At 45.0% G+C, this 18,516-nt stretch overlaps 3 protein-coding genes across 8 annotated transcripts in view; 2 read left to right on the top strand and 1 right to left on the bottom strand.

The window, feature by feature from the left end:
- Positions 1-5,226, top strand: part of LOC138635928 (protein spire homolog 1-like) — a 46,859-nt gene extending 41,633 nt beyond the window's left edge. For 3 of the 5 annotated variants that reach the window (XM_069723662.1, XM_069723660.1, XM_069723661.1), the window contains 5 exons: positions 51-188; positions 397-467; positions 597-624; positions 1,613-2,007; positions 3,087-5,226. In XM_069723662.1, the coding sequence (XP_069579763.1) occupies positions 51-188; positions 397-467; positions 597-624; positions 1,613-2,007; positions 3,087-3,342 (888 nt within the window). In that variant the 3' untranslated portion in view covers positions 3,343-5,226. Of the gene's footprint in view, positions 1-50; positions 189-396; positions 468-596; positions 625-1,612; positions 2,008-3,086 lie in introns of those variants that run through there. The other 2 variants (XM_069723663.1, XM_069723664.1) reach the window with 2 other exon arrangements.
- A 1,051-nt stretch (positions 5,227-6,277) lies between these two features.
- LOC138635934 (dynein regulatory complex protein 9-like) lies at positions 6,278-11,013 on the top strand. 2 transcript variants are annotated; one of them, XM_069723673.1, is made up of 10 exons: positions 6,278-6,364; positions 6,532-6,661; positions 7,521-7,555; positions 8,172-8,294; positions 8,468-8,552; positions 8,666-8,827; positions 8,926-9,000; positions 9,679-9,810; positions 9,875-9,964; positions 10,082-11,013. In XM_069723673.1, the coding sequence occupies exons 2-10, from the start codon at positions 6,533-6,535 to the stop codon at positions 10,187-10,189; spliced, it is 939 nt and encodes a 312-aa protein (XP_069579774.1). In that variant the 5' UTR covers positions 6,278-6,364; position 6,532; the 3' UTR covers positions 10,190-11,013. The 2 variants fall into 2 exon arrangements, with proteins under 2 accessions (XP_069579774.1, XP_069579775.1); XM_069723674.1 differs by lacking the exon at positions 8,926-9,000.
- Positions 11,014-11,150: 137 nt separating this feature from the next.
- On the bottom strand, positions 11,151-13,220 carry LOC138635935 (uncharacterized). The gene is made up of 5 exons (XM_069723675.1): positions 13,026-13,220; positions 12,497-12,635; positions 12,288-12,326; positions 11,662-11,808; positions 11,151-11,553 (listed from the first exon to the last, which is right to left on the bottom strand). The coding sequence occupies exons 1-5, from the start codon at positions 13,110-13,112 to the stop codon at positions 11,342-11,344; spliced, it is 624 nt and encodes a 207-aa protein (XP_069579776.1). The 5' UTR covers positions 13,113-13,220; the 3' UTR covers positions 11,151-11,341.
- Between the last annotated feature and the right edge of the window lie 5,296 nt (positions 13,221-18,516).

Raw genomic sequence — 18,516 nt, 5'->3', positions numbered from 1 at the left:
TGTGTGTGTGTGTGTGTGTGTGTGTGTGTGTGTGTGTGTTGCTGTTGCAGGAGGAGTTCTGTTTCCCTGTGGAGTGTCTGTCTCTGACGGTGGAGGAGGTGATGCACATCAGACAGGTGCTGGTGAAGGCCGAGCTGGAGAAGTTCCAGCAGTACAAAGAGGTCTACCACGCCATGAAGAAGGGAAAGGTAACACATTTTATTATTACACATTATTACACATTATCATGCACACAACACATTTCATGAATAAGCAGGGCTGAATCGGAATACTTGACTACAATATGAGGGAAAAATCAAATATATGTCTTGAGAATTGGGGCCAACCAACTCCTGCACATCTTCTCTGCAGTAATTCTTTTTTAGTCTAACGTCTTCTTTGTCTTTTTTTTTGCAGCTTTGCTTCTGTTGTCGAACCAAAAGGTTTTCCTTTTTCACCTGGTCCTACATCTGCCAGTTCTGCAAAAAGTAAAACATCTCAGAAGATTCATCTTCATCTTTTGCATTAAATACTGTTCTGTGTAGACATGTTTGAGGAACTATGACTGCTTTCATTAATCTCTTCCTCTCTTCTCTCTCTCTGTCTTCTGTCTTCAGGCCTGTGTGTTCTCAATGCTGCAAAAAGGTAAGTCATGTCGGGTAAATCAATCAGCCAATCAGCTGCCTTGGCAGCATGAAATCCTGCTTCAGATTTGGTCTGAGAGCAACAATGTGGCTCCATTCATAAAGTTCATCTTTCCTTTCAGAGGTAAAAACGTAACACACTGTAGTCGTACTGTGGTGAATTGTGCTCAGTGACTTCTGGGTAATTTCTTCCAGTCAAATTCAAACTGAGGACACATACAGGACTGTTAAAAGTAATCAGTTACAACATTATTGGAGTCATATTGCATAGCTGTTGCCCTCATATATGGGGGGGCTGGAGCCTATCCCAGCTCACTTAGGGTGAAGGCAGGGTACACCCTGGACAGATCGCCAGTCCATCACAGGGCCACATAGAGACAGACGGAAACAAAGACCATTCACACCTAAGGGACATTTTGTAGAACCACCAATTAACCTGAGGTGCATGTTTTTGGATGGTGGGAGGAAACCAGAGTACCTGGAAAGAACCAATGCAGGCTCAGGGAGAACATGCAAACTCCGCAAAGAAAGGCCCTGGCCCAGATTTGAACCCGGAACCTCTTTACTGTGAGGCAACAATGCTAACCACTGCACCACTATGCCATGAAAGTGAATCAATAAAAGTGAAATAAAAGAAATTTAAAAAAAAGGTGGTCTACAATAGTGACGGTGTGATCTCCTCTCTGAATTGTGTATCATCGGCATAGAAATGGTAGTTGATAGTGTATTTGTTGATTTTTATGACCAAGCGGCAGCATATAGAATAGAAAAGGTCCAAGATCAGAACCCTGTGGGACTCCTTATCGGAGCAGTGCTGATTTTAAATGTCCAGTTTCTACACAGCATGACCTCCCCGGCTGATCAGATCAAAACCAGACCTGAAATACCCACCCAATTATATCTCCCATCATCTTTAGTTACGATGTAAAAATAATGTACCTCAGTATTGTTTATGCTTCTTTTTTAATAACATTCGTGGCCTCCAACAGATGCGGCTGCCATCCAAACCGTACTCCAGTTTGCCCATCTACTCCATCGGCTCGACCAACACTCTCCCCAGGGACAGGATAAGTTCCATGGTCGCTGTGGGACAGGGGCTCTCTGTGGCTGAAGCGCCGGGTCCAGGGCCGGGTCCGGGGCCGGGGCCGGGTCCAGGGCCGGGTCCAGGGCCAGGTCCGGATCCAGGGCCGGGGCCGGGTCCGGGGCCGGGTCCAGGGCCGTCCGCAGAGGGAGGGGCCGCTGCGTCACCTATTTCTAAAGGAGCTTCAAAAGGAGCATCTAAAGGGGCTGGAAAAGCTTCAGCAGCAGCAGCAGCAGCACCTGCTAAATCAGAGAAATCCTCCGGCAGCCCACAGCGCCAAGGCATCCATAAGACCATGTCCAAGTAAGAACTGCACACGGCAGGATTCAGTCTGACTTGGGTGTCGTAGCTATAAATAAAGGCAACCCTAACCCGAACCCAACATCAAACAAATGAGAGAGAGAGAGAGAGAGAGAGAGAGAGAGAGAGAGAGAGAGAGAGAGAGAGAGAGAGAGAGAGAGAGAGAGAGAGAGAGAGAGAGAGAGAGAGAGAGAGAGAGAGAGAGAGAGAGAGAGAGAGAGAGAGAGAGAGAGAGAGAGAGAGAGAGAGAGAGAGAGAGAGAGAGAGAGAGAGAGAGAGAGAGAGAGAGAGAGAGAGAGAGAGAGAGAGAGAGAGAGAGAGAGAGAGAGAGAGAGAGAGAGAGAGAGAGAGAGAGAGAGAGAGAGAGAGAGAGAGAGAGAGAGAGAGAGAGAGAGAGAGAGAGAGAGAGAGAGAGAGAGAGAGAGAGAGAGAGAGAGAGAGAGAGAGAGAGAGAGAGAGAGAGAGAGAGAGAGAGAGAGAGAGAGAGAGAGAGAGAGAGAGAGAGAGAGAGAGAGAGAGAGAAATCTGTAGTATTGAACACAGCATGCGCTCCTCATCACAAACTGCAGCACTGACACACATAAACACGGTGGTTGTAGTTGCTGCTGGAACATCCTGTCCTCAACCAGCTGATTCCTCCGGTTCACTTCTTCTTGACTGTCTGTCTCTGACATCTACTGGACAAAGTTACAATTACCACACTTTTAAGTAGTCAGCTACTCTGTGTTCGACACTCCTTATATAAGCAACAAGGAAATTAGAAAATGGTGAATGCTTTGATCCACTCAGTTTTATTATTTGACTAATATTATTTATGAATCAATTTTGTCCTATATTTCACTTCCGGCACAAATCGCTCCCTTAAACCACATCTCATTCTCGGCACATTTCACTTTTTGTACAGGCTTAAAAAAGGAAGATATAATATGTGTTAGTCGTGAACCTTCACATGCTGAAAAATAATCCAAATGAATTTAGACTCTTTGACCTCTGAACTCTGGGTCATAGCTTCAGAAAGTAACACATTAATTTAAACTGTTCGTATATGAAAACAATCCTGCTTGTGTTTCTGCCCCGTGTAGGTTTTCAAAGCACGGCTCTTTAAAGTCTCACGAAGAGCTGGAGCTCCCTTCTGAGCTGACGGAGGACTGGGCCACCATGGAGGTGTGTGTGGACTGCAAGAAGTTCATCTCTGACATCATCGCCTCCAGCAAGCACAGCCTGTCACTGGCCACCAAGAGGGCTCGCTTAAAACGCAAGACGCAGTCCTTCTACTTGTCCTCCCCTAAAGGCAGGGAGGAGTACCGCCCCTCCGAACGAACAATCAACGAGATCTGAAACGCCTCATCTCTCCGTCTGGCTGCTTCCAGCTCCGATGGCACAAATCTAAAGGCTCGACTGTGGATACGACCTCGGTGTCAGAAAGGCTGGTGTGAACCTCGGTGGTGGACAGTGTGGTTTTGGTTGCTGTGTCCTGATCATCATGTACAGCTCCTACAGCAGACTGTAGACCTGCAGGTCCTTTTGGATTTCTACAGCATCACTTGTATCATAGAGGATCCCTTCATCTCCGGCCGCAGATGTTTGAACTAAACAGAGAAGAAGGAAGTGAAAATCAAAGGGGACTGACTTCCCTCCCCTCTGATGGCACAACGGTCATCCACCCCAACTCACATCCAGCTCAAAGCACAACACAGGAGAGAGATCGTGTTGGAAACAGAGTGGCGCTCAAAAAAATACAGAATATCAAACTCTACATTTTGTATGGGTCCTAATTTAGTTTTTTACGTGTGCGTGTGTGAACAGTAAATGATTGTTCAATAAAATGTCACCCCTTTGTTTTTCTCTGCTGATGATGCTCAGGGAGATGTTCCCTCCTCTCTGCTGATCGGCCTACTCTGAACTTTGCTTCTGTTGTTGTTGTTTTTTTGTGGAATTAAAGGAAAACATTCCCCATATTTGATTTTCCTCCAAAGATTACACCACAAAAACAAACATTAGTGTTTGTTTTTATGGTGATTAGTGCTAAAAAAAAAAAAAAGACCTTCCTTCTCATCTGCATGTCACCCAAGGCAGTTATTTCTTTGGTGTATATTTGCAGTGGTCTTGCAACCAAGTCTCCCTTCAAAATAAAACGAAAACGCAATGTTCAAGGTTCTTAAGAAACATCGTTAGGTTGAGTTTAACTCAAAAACAAAACTAATTTGCATCTGTGTTGGTGTGCTTTGATTGGTGCATGGAGGCATGTGCATGACATCACCTGTTTCCAACTAAGCCACGCCCACTTCAAACCAGTGAGGAAAGCACAAGCAAAACATCTTTCATGTGAAAGAACCCAAACTGTCCAAACTTTGACAGAAGATGTTGAGGTCATGTAGATTCTCATCAGTCGTAGCTTGAGGAGGATTGAGAAAAGAAAGTTTGAGGGCCTTTAAAGCACATTGCCTGATCATTACTTACTTATGAGCACAGCAGAAATATAAACATGATTACTCTTCGTTGGATTTTTCAGACTTGCCTTTTAATAATTTACATGAAATATGTGCATATTTTTGTAGGTTTTTTTTTATCTACCTTAACATTGATGAATATATAGTATATGTTAACTCCTCCGCTTTTCTTTACATTGAGTTCTTGTGTGTGTATGTTTGCATTGTGTAAAGAGTAGTCATGATGAAATGCCTCATGTACAGATGATGAAATCCATGTTCACTGTAAAGGCAGCAAAACTGACATCACTGTCCTGCTGTCTAACAATAAGTCTTAATATTATGCCTTTTTGATTTCCTCTCGTCACTTACTGGCAGAAAAGTACGACCTGCCTTGTGTCCTGGATGTTCATTTTATTCTTCATCACATTCCTCATCTTCCTCCATATTTCTGCCTTAAAAGTTGCCTTTTATGATCACTCTTGTACGTTGAACAGTCATCTACTGTTGCTGTACATACTTTGTTTCTAATGGTTTGTTTGTAGATCAGGTGTGTGTTGCCTCTGATGACAGCGTCTCTGAGAGGGAAGCGGTCCCAGTGTGGTGTGTTCAGGTCCAAGAGGAGGGGAGGAGTGGGGAGTCTGCAGAGGAGAGCTCACAGTGTGACAGACAGCATCATGCATGTACTACAGAGTAGCTTGTACCTTCAGTCTGTATTACCTTCAAGCTGTAACTCCCTGCAGAGAGTGCAACAAATGATGACAACAACAATAAACTGTAATGCAATACCTGACGACTGTCTTCTGTGTTTTATTTTGAAATATGCAAAACACAAGGCAGGGCAAGTGTATTTGTAGAGCACATTCCAACAACAAGGCAATTCAAAGTGCTTGACATAAAACCATTAAAAGCATCAAAACATAACGCAAAAGAAAAGGACATTTACCAAACAATTAAGAACAGTTATTAAAACATTAAAAACAGTCATTAAAACATTAAACAAGGTAAAAATAGAATAAAAGTTACAGTGCAGTTTAAGAAATAAAATACAATAGTAAAATGAGGAAATGCAAGAAATGTATCAATATCTTTAAATCTGGTTCAATTAAAGGTAGCATCAAACACAAACTTCTTCAATCTTGATTTAAAGCATCTGAGAGTCTCAGCAGACCTGCAGCTTTCTGGGTCTTTGTTCCAGATATATGGAGCATAGAAACTGAACGCAGGATATTCTTCTCCTGGTGGAAGTCACTTTTATATTCATCTTATTTCTTGGTTTCATTTTACAATTTCTAGTGCCGAACAACTAAATATGTTGTACATATTTGGCCTCCAAAGATGTTTTATTTTTTCACTTAAAGTTACACAACTTAATTTACGTCATTTGACCATAATTGTTACCATATCTGTGTGAATTTTTTCAAACATTTTGAAAAACGAGAGCAGATAAATAAACAAAACCACAAAACTTGATCAACATTTCAAGTGGGGAGCAACTACAACCATTACACCTGGGAAAAGTCATTGAGTCAGTTTTGATGCTCATCACAGATTTTACAGTTGTACATTCATTTGGCCTCGGTGATGCACCAAAGTCGTATAATGGTAGGGGAAACTGTAAATATAATAATAATAATAATAATAATAATAATAATAATAATAATAATAATAATAATGAGGTATGTTTAATTTGTGTCAATCACTGTGAAAAAATTAAATGATTAAAAATAAACAGAAAGATGACAAAATAAAGTTGTTTTACTTTGTCAATAAAGTTGCAAGAAAAAAAAGCGTTCCGTTACCATAGTGACACGAAGACTGGTCAGTTTAATACGAGCGGGCGTTTGATGTGTTTTTAAAAAACTGAAAGGATTTTTGTCGAAGAATAAATAATTATCAGACTGAGAACTAAAGTTACTGAAAGAACCAAAGTAAGAAACTGCTTTTATCAGTTGGACATGAAACGGAAAGCTGCGGTTCAAGTGTTAGCTGTAGCAGACGCCGTTGTAGATGTCTCTTACTTTGAAAGGTCACATCCTGTGAACAACATCCACTTGAAAATAAGTTATCTGTCTTTGGTCATCTCTGTTGTCCACAGGATGTCTCTGTCCCGGAGTCAGAGTCTCAGGACGGCAGCTGTCGTGGAGGACTGCTCACTGCAGTTGGACATATTGGGACACAGTCTGCACGTGAAGGCCAGCAGGCCGCGAGGGACTTCAGCTGCACAGGTGATCAGAGCCCAGAGGAACATCTGTCGGCCAGATGTTTCATGATATTATTCTCTCAGTAAGACACATGTATTGACTGAAATAATGACTTAACTGTGTGTGTGTGTGTGTGTGTGTGTGTGTGTGTGTGTGTGTGTGTGTGTGTGTGTGTGTGTGTGTGTGTGTGCGTGCGTGTCTGTGTGTGTGTGTGTGTGTGTGTGCGTGTGTGTCTGTGTGTGTGTGTGTGTGTGTGTGCGCGTGCGTGCGTGCGTGTGTGTGTGTGTGTGTGTGTGTGTGTGTGTGTGTGTGTGTGTGTGTGTGTCTGTGTGTGTGTGTGTGTGTGTGTGTGTGTGCGCGTGCGTGCGTGCGTGTCTGTGTGTGTGTGTGTGTGTGTGTGTCTGTGTCTGTGTGTGTGTGTGTGTGTCTGTGTGTGTGTGTGTGTGTGTGTGTGTGTGTGTCTGTGTGTGTGTGTGTGTGTGTGTGTGTGTGTGTCTGTGTGTGTGTGTCTGTGTCTGTGTGTGTGTGTGTGTGTGTGTGTGTGTGTGTGTGTGTGTGTGTGTGTGTGTGTGTGTGTGTGTGTGTGTGTGTGTGTGTGTGTGTGTGTGTGTGTGTGTGTGTGTGTGTGTGTGTGTGTGCGTGCGTGCGTGCGTGCGTGTCTGTGTGTGTGTGTGTGTGTGTGTGTCTGTGTCTGTGTGTGTGTGTGTCTGTGTCTGTGTGTGTGTGTGTGTGTGTGTGTGTGTGTGTGTGTCTGTGTCTGTGTGTGTGTGTGTGTGTGTCTGTGTCTGTGTGTGTGTGTCTGTGTCTGTGTGTGTGTGTGTGTGTGTGTGTGTGTGTGTGTGTGTGTGTGTGTGTGTGTGTGTGTGTGTGTGTGTGTGCACAGGAGAGACGCCGGCTGACCGTGCTGAGAAGAGAATGGTGAGTAGAACCAGAACACACAAAGAACTTGTGTTGCATCAACTTGTTCCCTGACTGCGTGTCCCTGGCTGCGTGTCTCTGGCTGCGTGTCCCCGACTGCGTGTCTCTGACTGCGTGTCCCTGGCTGCGTGTCCCTGACTACGTGTCTCTGACTGCGTGTCCCTGACTGCGTGTCCCTGACTGCGTGTCCCTGGCTGCGTGTCCCTGACTGCGTGTCTCTGACTGCGTGTCCCTGACTGCGTGTCCCTGACTGCGTGTCCCTGGCTGCGTGTCCCTGACTGCGTGTCTCTGACTGCGTGTCCCTGGCTGCGTGTCTCTGACTGCGTGTCCCTGACTGCGTGTCCCTGACTGCGTGTCCCTGGCTGCGTGTCTCTGACTGCGTGTCCCTGACTGCGTGTCCCTGGCTGCGTGTCTCTGACTGCGTGTCTCTGACTGCGTGTCTCTGACTGCGTGTCTCTGGCTACGTGTCCCTGACTGCGTGTCTCTGACTGCGTATCCTTGACTGCGTGTCCCTGACTGCGTGTCCCTGGCTGCGTGTCCCTGGCTGCGTGTCTCTGACTGCGTGTCCCTGGCTGCGTGTCTCTGACTGCATGTCTCTGGCTGCGTGTCTCTGCAGTCAGCGCATGTCCGAGCTGATGTCTGAGATGCATCTGGAGCTGCAGGAGAAACAAACCTTCAGCTGTCTGCAGCCGGTCGTGGAGGAAGAGGAGCAGAAGAAGAAGGAGGAAGAAATGAAAAGGTTCATCACTGAATTGTTTACAAAATGCCGTCCTCAGGACATCGACGCCTGACTGGACATCCAGCGGTGTGATTTCTGAGCAGAGGAGAGCTAGAGGAGGAGAGGAGGAGAGAAGGCTGGAGAAAGGGAGATCATTGAGGAGAAAAGTCTAATTGAAGTTTGTCTCCACCCAGAGAGCTGGAGGACGAGCTGGGACGGAGAGGACAGGCCTTAAAGAGACAGAAAGACGAGCTCCAACACATGTGTGAGGAACTGAGGGTGAGAAACGGAGTCTTCACCGATGGCTGAGGGAGGAGGGAGAATATGGGCGAACTGACCCTTTCTTTGAGAACAAACTCAAACGTTATGGGGGTCTGATGTCTGTCCCTCAGGAAAGGACGTCTCTCTGCTCCCACTTGAAATCAGAGCTGATGAGGCAGAAGTCAAAGTTGGACGGCAAGAAGACGGCTGAGCAGAGCAGCACCGAGCAGAAGGTCCAGCAGACCCAGAGAGAGACCTGCCAGGCTGAGACTCTGCTGAGGGACGAGCTGAAGGTGTGTCCAACTGTCCATCCAGTCCCTCCTTCCCTCTAACAAACAACCAGGACTTTAGACTCCATGTTAAATGTCTAAATGATGTCCTTCTGTCTCAGCGGCTGGAGACGCAGTTGAAGGAGGAGATGAGATCTCATGAGTTTGTCATGAAATTCCTGCAGGAGGAGCAGCAGGTTGGTGCTGCAACACCACCACGAACATCATCCTGTTGTGTCCTCGCTGTTTAGGAAAAGTTCAATGTTGTCTGGATTAAAAGGAGGTCAAAGTATGTTGATATCAACATATTGACCGACATATGGTGAACAAAGACTTGTGATGAAGAAGTGTAATGAAGGCAGGATATTTTACAGGTTGATGATAAACTTTTGAGTCCAAATCCTAAAAACAAACACACGAATAGAACAATTTCTAAATCACCCCAAACATCTTATTCTGCTTTGTGTATAAAAAAGGTTTCACATTGGAGTCTATGGGTCCAAATATATATTGATACGGGAACACCTGTGATCAGTCAATGTGGGACAATTAAATTGGTCAATCAAAAATCCCTTGGGCTCTAACGAAGAGTGTAGATAAATGCAGTATTTCCATCTTTAATGTAACTGCACTATGAATGATAAAACATGCTGGAAGTAGTTCTGCTGACCGGGAACATCAGAACACGTTTATTCAACAAGTGGACCAACACAGAACCCGTTTCGGTTTCCTCTCCGGTATTAGTATTAGTATTAGTATTAGTATTAGTATTAGTATTAGTATTGTGGTTTACCATCCAGGGCGTGTTTATTAATTCTACCGTTAGTATTTGATGTGTGGACCGCTGCAGCTGATCCGGTGTTGTCGCTGATCAGGAGCTGCAGCAGAAGAAGCAGCAGCTGCAGCGGCGCTCCGAGCAGATGCTGCAGGAGAAGAAGGAACAGCTGGAAGACGTCTGCCGCGAGAGGACAAGCAACTTGGACAGGCTGACGGAGATGAGGACGAAGGTGAGCAGCTCCCGGTGCCGAACAGCTGACGGCTCCGTGGAGGTTAATTAGTTGTTGGTTTCAGTTCCAGGAGATGGAGCAGGTGGTGCTGGAGGACAGGGAGGAGCAGGAGAAAGAGCGCCTGCTGCAGGCGGAGGCCAGAGCTGCGACCAAGGTAACGACATCCAATCAGAGCTCAGATCCACCAGCCTTCATGCTCTTTTAGGTCCTGGTGGTGGTGGTGTTGTTGTTGTTGTTGTTGTTCGGTGCTCTGATTCCTGTTTGTGTGCAGCTGCAGGCCTGGTGGAGAGGCTGCACCGTCCGCCGCGGCCTCGGCAGCTTGAAGGAAGCACACGGACGCAAGAAAAGACAGAAGGCAGCAAAGAAGAAGAAGAAATGACTCTGACATCATGTTTAGAATTCAACGAAGACCAGCAACATGGGAAACTTTCTGTATCTTCTTTATTTGAAAGTGTAAAAAACATTTTTGTCATTCACAAACAATAACAATAATCCCACAATAACATCAACAAGTCAGCTGGTACCAAACAATATTTCAGCATCGTATATGAACTTATCAGTGGGCACAATAGTAGCATCATGATTCAAGGTCCTCTTATCTTATTATTTATGTACAGCACGTTCTGAACAGAAATGTCATGTCATAAAGTTTAAATAACACCAAACGCATAAATGCAGGAAATGTAAATGACTTCCAGCAGCGATCACGACTGAGTAGTCTACAGTTAATGACCATAGGCCATACATCGAGCAGAAGCCTTTATCAGGACATGATAAGACATCAGACACAGACACACAGCATCTGTTTGATATGAGAACAAGTGACAGAGATGAGTCACTGAAACTCAACGTGCTAAAATGTCCAACTGCTTCCGAACTGGAAGCGCTTCCGTCTGACCGAGGAGCAGAAGACCCGACGTTGTGAAACAGGAAACACTTTTTATATTTTAGGAAAAGAGCTGACGGAGCTGACGTGTGTCTGAGTGGACTGAATTATCACAACACTGGAAGGAGGTTTATGGTTTTGTTTCTAAATCATAAATGTCAGGTCTGACGATCAAAACTGAAACCGGAGCAAACGGCAACAGACGTCAGTCAGGACGTCAAAATGTGGGAAGTAATTAGTCAGCACTTCACTTCACTTCATTTTTCTGCTTATTCAATGTGTTTTTACTCTTTTATGATATTAAACTGAATATCTTAGACACGCACATGATATGTTAGCTCATATTTTTCTGGTCTTTTGACATTTATATATCAAACAATTATTGATATAACTGAAAAAAACACTTCACAGATGAACTGATTAAACGGTGAACTAAGATGCACCCTGAATGACAAAGATAAATGATCCCAAAAAATGTTCGTGGAGACATTGACGTAATACTGAGGTGAAGTTGTAAGCCTGTCACAGACTGGTGTGTGTGTGTGTGTGTGCGTGTGCGTGTGTGTGCGTGTGCGTGTGCGTGTGTGTGTGTGTGTGTGTGTGTGTGTGTGTGGCCAAAGCCTCCCATTCGTGGTCCGTCTGCGTTCAGTCCAGCTCGCTCTGCTCAGCGTGCAGGTAGTTGTTGTCTCCGATGATGACGCAGTTGAGGTGGGAGCTGTGGATGCTGATGGTCAACTGCTCTGCTGCCGGAGGAGGACAGAGGAGAGGAGGAAGAGGAGGAGGAGGAGTGGGAGGAGGAGGGGGAGCGGTCTCTGCTGCCCCCTGCTGTCCACAGCTGCAGCTGCACCTCATCTGATCTGTAACACAAGAGCTGGTTAGACTATTTGGTCTCAGGAGTGCCATGTGAGAGCTGATGTGGATATAAAGTGCAGCTTTTAAGGAGAGATTTCCTGGCTGTTACCCACCGTGCATGAAGAGCCCGGCTTCCTGCATCAGAGGCTGACGTTCAGCCACGGCGGACGGGTACGCGTCGCTCCCGATGGCGCAGTCGATCAAGGTGGAGTTGCTGATGTTGACGATCAGGATGGTGGACGGCGAGTTCCAGGGTTGAGCTGTTTGTGAGTGGGCGAGGCGGGGAAAGGGAGAAAAGGGAAGAGAATATGAAAACGGGAAGTTGTCGTTCCAGAGTAATGCAATAGCAGAAAGGCATCACTGTCACTTGTCAAAGTTCCTGAAGATACGGAAACGATATAAAAGCTATTTTCTGACTCTATATGACTTTAGCACAAATTATTGTTGTTCATGTCAAATCTTCTGAGCCCAGAACGAGTTGGTCCCAAACTGCAGCAGTAACTGATGGAAAAGTACTCTGTATGTTTCAAGAATCAGTGGATCCAGAGGATTATTTCACTACAATCTATGAGTAATGAAATGCATTGTGGGATGCCACTAAGTCTGTGTTACAAGGCTAATGTGAAAATAAGAATAAAAAGTTGGCTTTTAGATGTAAAGAAAATGAGACGACGAGAACACGAAACGAAAGATTTGAGGACGAGAACGTTATTTTGTAAAACCAGAAATGTGACGTTACCCTGTTTGTCTCTGTCCTCCGTGGGCTGATGGCTTTGAGCTGTAAATGCAGTGAAAGTTACATTCATGCTCATCATAATTTATATTCTAACATCCATGCTGCCAGCTTATCAGGCAGCACAGAAATATCACTTCTTGTTTTTAGACACAAAGACACTCTGCACACAAACTGGTGTAACAAAGCATTCAAGTCACAAGAAGAGAGGTTACCTGAGCAGCAGATGGCCTTTTCACACCTCAGAGAGTCCACAGAGAGGCACAGCAGCTCACAGGCTCTGACGTAGCCCCTCTGCGCCACCTGCTGCATCACCTGGAGGATCCTGCGCATGCTGGAGGCTTTGGTCATCACCTGGACGAAGACAACATCGTATTTTCTGTCATGTTTTAAAACAGCGATGGTTTCATCTGCGTGCGGCTCGTGTCGGACTTTTCGGCAGAAAGCACCTGATGCTCGGCGCAGGCTTTCTGGGTCACGTGCACTTTCAGTTGCAGGTCGGAGGACGGAAACTTGTTTTCACGTTCGAAAACAAAATACGGAAATGTAGTTATAGTGGAGGCTAAAGTTGGACGGAGAAACCGTTCTGAAAGTACATCACACCTGAGCATTGTATTTGTATATATTTAATTCAAGGACTGATCATATATATACATATATATATAAAAGATATAATAAACAGAAGAACGACATACTCAGATAGAGCCACTCATGCGCAGTAGTGGAAATACTTCAGAAGCTCACCTGGTTAAAAGACGCTGTTTCTTTCTTCATTGTAAACGTGCTGTTAATGAAAGGATTCAGAGAGGGACCGTTCGAGTTGTTCATCATTCGTGTGGTTGTGATATTGTCCTCCTAAAAGATCTCACACCGGCTCATATACAGAGTTTCTCGAAAAAGTCCCCGGTGAAAACGGCACATGCGCACTTCAACGTGGGGTTTCCGAGAAGAGGTTTCTCCGAGCTGAACCCTGAGCCGGAGGAAATGCTCAGTCACATCTGAACGGGAGTCTCAGTACGAATACGTGTTCGACACAATATACAGCACGTACTGTTATAGACGATTAAGTTATGTCATATGTCTAACTAAACTTGCCTTTACTTTTAGACAAATATTTCATTTGTCCGCTGCAGTTTACAGATGCAACGTTCATCGTTCAAATACAGCACATGAATACAGCCTTCATTAACCCAATGGATCAAATCAAAGCAGTTCTCATCATAAATGTTGTTTATGCTCACAAATAAGATGTCACTGAATGAAGAGCAAGAAATGACGCAACTGGTATGCAAACAGGTTTTGGCTTGTGGTTGAGCTGCTTACAGTGCTCACTGTAATCAGAGAATCAAAGCTTTTAAACGTGATACTTTTGAAGTGTAATAATGTGATAGTAAAGAAATCCATTTTAATTGTGGCATCTTGTAAAAACAATCGCTGGAAGTGTCAAAAACAAAAGCTTCGATAAAAAGAGAACCAATCATTATGAAAGCACATAACAAAGGATTAAAAACGATAAATATCAATATCAAAACACATTCAACACTATTTTGACTGATTATTATATAGGCTGAAATCTTATCACATAAATAGCAATGACATGTTGCAGCTGCTGCTTCTTTATTTTATAATAGATTTGCAAAAATGTTAAACACACTTTTTTCACGTTATCATCATGCAGAATTTTGAGGAAAAAAATGAATTTAATCCATTTTAGAATAAGGCTGTAACAACAAAATGTGGAAAAAGTGAAGCGCTGTGAATACTTTCCGGATGCACTGTATGTTCAATTTAATTTTGGGAGGATTTTCCCTCTGATATTTGCTTGTTTGATAAATATTGGATCATTTTCTTCGGGCCTCAAACCATTAAAATGTAACCATCAGAGAGGTTTGGGGGAAATGTCTTTTTAGTGGAACTACAGTAATATTTTACAATACTCTACTTTTTAATGTAATTTTTTTTAAAGTAACTTGTAACTGAACTTAACTTGTAACTGTAGCTGTCAGATAAATGCAGTGGTGTAAAAAGTACAAATAAGATCATAAAATAAAAATTTATATTTAGGCTAAAATTCCAGTCCTGTTTTGTTCTCTTTGATGGCGTCTATTGTGATAAGCAGTAATTGTGTTTTTGGACTTCATCTCCCACAGATCCAAACACCTGCCTGACTCCAGTCTGTTGGCATTTGAGGAGCGAGAAACGTTCCTGCTGGGAAGCTGGTTTTATCAGCTCAGCTGTTCAAAAGTTAACTGACCAACATGTCTGACACAACCAGATCTTTTATAACATACTGATGTATTAAAAGCAGAAACACCATCTTCCATCCACTAAATGATAAAAAAAATAAAATAAAGATTTTTAACCCATTTGCCAACATTAGCCCTTAATATCAAAACCAAAACAAAGATGGTGACCTGTAAGAGACAGTTACTACCACAGACTGTATTTATTGTTCCTGTGCAATGAACTGAATATTTTGGAGGTTAGAAGAGTCTTTAAGGTGTCCTCATGTCACTGGGTCATTAACGTGTCCTTGAGGCACAAAATTGTGCTTTTGTTCAATCTATTTACATTTTGTGATGCGTTCACTTACACCCATTATATCGTTGTAATAGCCTCAGTTTGAATGCAACTATAAGATGGATCCTAACAGTTTAAACTTCACCTACATTAATTAATAGTGTCAGGTAATCTATAAATAATTCTACAAAATTATACCAAGTCAGCAATTAAGCAACAAACTGGACGTAGAGGATGTTTATTCTGACCGTGTGTTCCTGTGCAGCTCACGGCGTGCATTTTTCCGAGTGCACCTGAAAGCAGCGTGAGTTTAGTGAAACAACCAGCAGGAGCAGTCAAGAGATGAGTGGAGCGAGTTCAGCTTCCTGGATGGGAACGAGACGCAGCAGCAGAGCCAACACACACACACGAGCACGCGCGCGCACACACACACACACACACACACACACACACACACACACACACACACACACACACACACACACACACACACACACACACCAGCGCACACACACACCCACAGGCCAGACAGGAGCGAACAGGACGCTGAAACATGTTTTTAGTTTTCCCGTAAGCCCGGTGCGTGTGTGAACGGGGCGTACCGGGGCGTACCGGGGCAGCAGGTTATTACAGCAGCAGACTGTCTCAACACATGTGTCGGTGGCTCAGGAAGAAGAGCACTGCGGCTGCGGATCTGGACTCGAGCTGCTCCTACACCCAGTGGTCCACATCCGAGGTACGTTCAGCACCTTTCGGGGGCTTTTTTCGGCATCACTGCGCACCAGCGGAGCTGTTTCTGAAATCAAAACCTTCAGGTTGTCAGATTTGACCTGTGCTCGTGCGCAACCTTGACGGGAATGCAGATGTGTCAGATTGTTTGTGGTCCGCAAAATATTATTTATTGTCATTACATGTAAATACACAACGAAGTTTCGTATGGCAGCATATATATAGATTAAATATAATAAAATGTGCATCGCTCTGTACAAAAACTATAAACAGTAAAAATAGTATTGCTCATTATCCCATAGTTATAGCAGCAGCAGTTCAGCCATTGTTTGTTTCCCTGGGGAAGCAGGTATGACCCTGAGCCTGCGGAGGGGAGGCTGGTGATCAGGGGGCGATAGGGGGTGATAATGGGTGATAAGGGGTGATCAGGGTGTGATCAGGGTGTGATCAGGGTGTGGTAGGGTGTGGTAGGGGTGTGATAAGGGTGTGAAGGGGCTTCCTCTTCTTATCTGCCCATCTGTAAAGATGGTCGAGGGGATATCCCTCAGCTTTGGCAGTGAGGAGCCGACAATCCGCCGGGTAGATGTCAGATTAGATGTTAGACCCGGTGTGAACATGTGCAAACCACAGCGAACAGGCCAAATACCTTTAAATCACATTTACCTGTTCAGTATCCAACAAACTGATTGGTTTTAAACTGCTGCACACGAGACAAAGTCTTCTATTTTCACAACTGTACGTTCTCATGTTTGAGGCAGACAGACAGACAGGCAGGCAGGCAGGCAGGCAGACAGATAGACAGACAGACAGACAGACAGACATACAGGCAGGCAGGCAGGCAGGCAGGCAGGCAGACAGACAGACAGACAGACAGACAGACAGGCAGGCAGGCAGGCAGGCAGGCAGGCAGGCAGGCAGGCAGACAGACAGACAGGCAGACAGGCAGGCAGGCAGACAGGCAGGCAGGCAGGCAGGCAGACAGGGAGTGATTGCAGCTGTACAAATGATGCCCTTCACTTCCTGCTCTGCACCCCCCCTGAAGGCTCCCTCTCCCAGCTGCCTCCTTCCACAACACAGTGGTGTTCTGTGGAAAAGCAGCAGCAGCAGCTTTTCACTGGGCAGATCTGGTTTTCCGTTTCTGCCTCTCTGGTCAACAATGATGCTTTGATTCGGCCTCACCACCAACCACCAACCCCTCTGTGTCTGGAATGCACATCGAAACCTTGATCCGCCAGGACTGCTAATCAGAGAACGGCCACCTCCAAAAGAAACTGCGTGCTCAGGGGGGTGGGGGGTGGGGGGGTTGATTATGGAGCTCCAGAAGTGGAGGTTCAGGTTTGGTCTTTTTGGGAGCAGGGAGTGCAATCAGGAAGAGGCCAGTACTGGAAGGGATGTTTGTAGATTAGTTTAGTCTCATATGCAAATATTCTGCCTGTGAAACAAACTGTGGTCTAATCCTCTTTTGTTTCAATTTAAATCTGATCACTATGTTGCTTTAGAATCAGATGAAGTATTGATTCACAGTCAAACTGCTTTATATCATCATATCAGTTGTTATTCTGGCATAGAAACACTTCACATGAGTCTGCTCTGTTGTTGAATGGTTTCCCAGGTAATCTCCAGCCTGTTTACTTCTGATGAAAGTTGTTTGTCTGCAACATGAGACCACAGGCTGGTTGTGCTGAGGCAGACAGGACAGGCCGGCGGCGCCGTGGGATGACGACGACAGCAGCCGGCTCAGCTCGTCTGGCTGAAAGTAGTGCAGGACGTGACGGTGCAGAAATAGCAGCAGGCACAACGCCACCAGCTCGACAAGCTCCGTGATCTGCACGTGAGCCGAGCCGCCGCTGATCGATAATAAAAGAGCACTCGGTGAACATGTGGGACAGTGGTGGCGGCGGCCGCATCCATCGAGCTGCTCCAAAGTTTCTCGCCAACTTTTACAGTCTGCTGCAGCACAGAACAATGTGAGATTTCAACAGCCGCTCAGGCTGCAGAGTGTGTTTCTAACGCCACAGTTTCCTGTGTGACCCTGTTCTGTGTCCAACCAGTTATTCACGGGATTAATCGCAAATCCCAGATATGGTGTTATTCTTTCTCAGGCTTTTTGAGATTGGACCGAACCAAAGGGATAATTTTGGGGGTTTGGTGACTTTGGTTCTCTTTAACTCCGGTTTAGAGTTTTTATTGTCCAGCCACCTCTTTCCTGCTGTGGAGGGAATAATGTCTGATAACCAAAGGTGGAAGTCAATTCAATAATATTGTAGTTATTTACATTGTGCTAAATCACAACAAAGGTTATTTCAAGGCTCTTAATGATCCGAGAGACAGTAAACTGCTGGTGAGGCCAGGGATCACAGAGTAGAAACATGCAGCTGCAGGACCAGGACCAGGACCAGGTCCAGGTCGGTCCCGGTCCTGTTCCAGGACCACGGATACCTGCAAAACAAGCACAACACTACACAAGCAAGGAGAAGAGACAACAAACAGTAAACCGAAGTACAGGACAGAGAAAGCATGGCGTTAATGAGATGAAACTGTTGTGAGAGCTCAGTGCATCCTGGGAGGTCCTCTAACAGCATCAGCCTGTAACAACGTCACCAGTACGGAACGATAAGCTTTGTCAAATAGGAAAGTTTCAGTTCTTAATCCTCACCTTAAAGTAGAGAAGGCGTCTGCCTCCTGAACGCTGAAGCCTCCTGTTCTACATCTGGAAACTCTGGGAACCTCCAGCAGCCAAGGACTGAGACGGAAGATAATATGATGGTATAAGATCTGTGAGATAAGATGGAGCTCCACCTCTAAGAGCTTTGTAAGTTAGGAGAAGAGTTTTGAATTCAGTTCTTGATTTTATGGGAAGTCAGTGAAGAGAAGTTAATATGGTAGAAATGTGATGTGCTGCTGCGTCTGTTGGAGGGACGTCCGGACAACAAGGAGTTACAACACACCAGACTGCAAGTAACAGATGCTTGGATCCACTTTTCCA

The sequence above is a fragment of the Brachyistius frenatus genome, unplaced genomic scaffold (genome assembly GCF_029030835.1).
Source record: "Brachyistius frenatus isolate BFR_SWC_R1_liver_20210118 unplaced genomic scaffold, ASM2903083v1 Contig_340, whole genome shotgun sequence".
NCBI lineage: Eukaryota > Metazoa > Chordata > Actinopteri > Embiotocidae > Brachyistius > Brachyistius frenatus.
This window is presented reverse-complemented; position numbering and strand designations above follow the sequence as displayed.

Bases quoted from the DNA above. Each gene is read 5' to 3' on its own strand.
- LOC138635935 (XM_069723675.1), bottom strand. From the start codon at position 13,112: ATGATGAACAACTCGAACGGTCCCTCTCTGAATCCTTTCATTAACAGC. The intron at 12,636-13,025 runs GTGAGCTTCTGA...GTCTTCGTCCAG, and splicing joins AAACAGCGTCTTTTAACCAG to GTGATGACCAAAGCCTCCAG. The intron at 11,554-11,661 runs GTGGGTAACAGC...CTTGTGTTACAG, and splicing joins AGCCGGGCTCTTCATGCACG to ATCAGATGAGGTGCAGCTGC.
- LOC138635934 (XM_069723673.1), top strand. From the start codon at position 6,533: ATGTCTCTGTCCCGGAGTCAGAGTCTCAGGACGGCAGCTGTCGTGGAG. The intron at 8,295-8,467 runs GTTCATCACTGA...GTCTCCACCCAG, and splicing joins AAGGAGGAAGAAATGAAAAG to AGAGCTGGAGGACGAGCTGG. The intron at 9,811-9,874 runs GTGAGCAGCTCC...TGTTGGTTTCAG, and splicing joins TGACGGAGATGAGGACGAAG to TTCCAGGAGATGGAGCAGGT.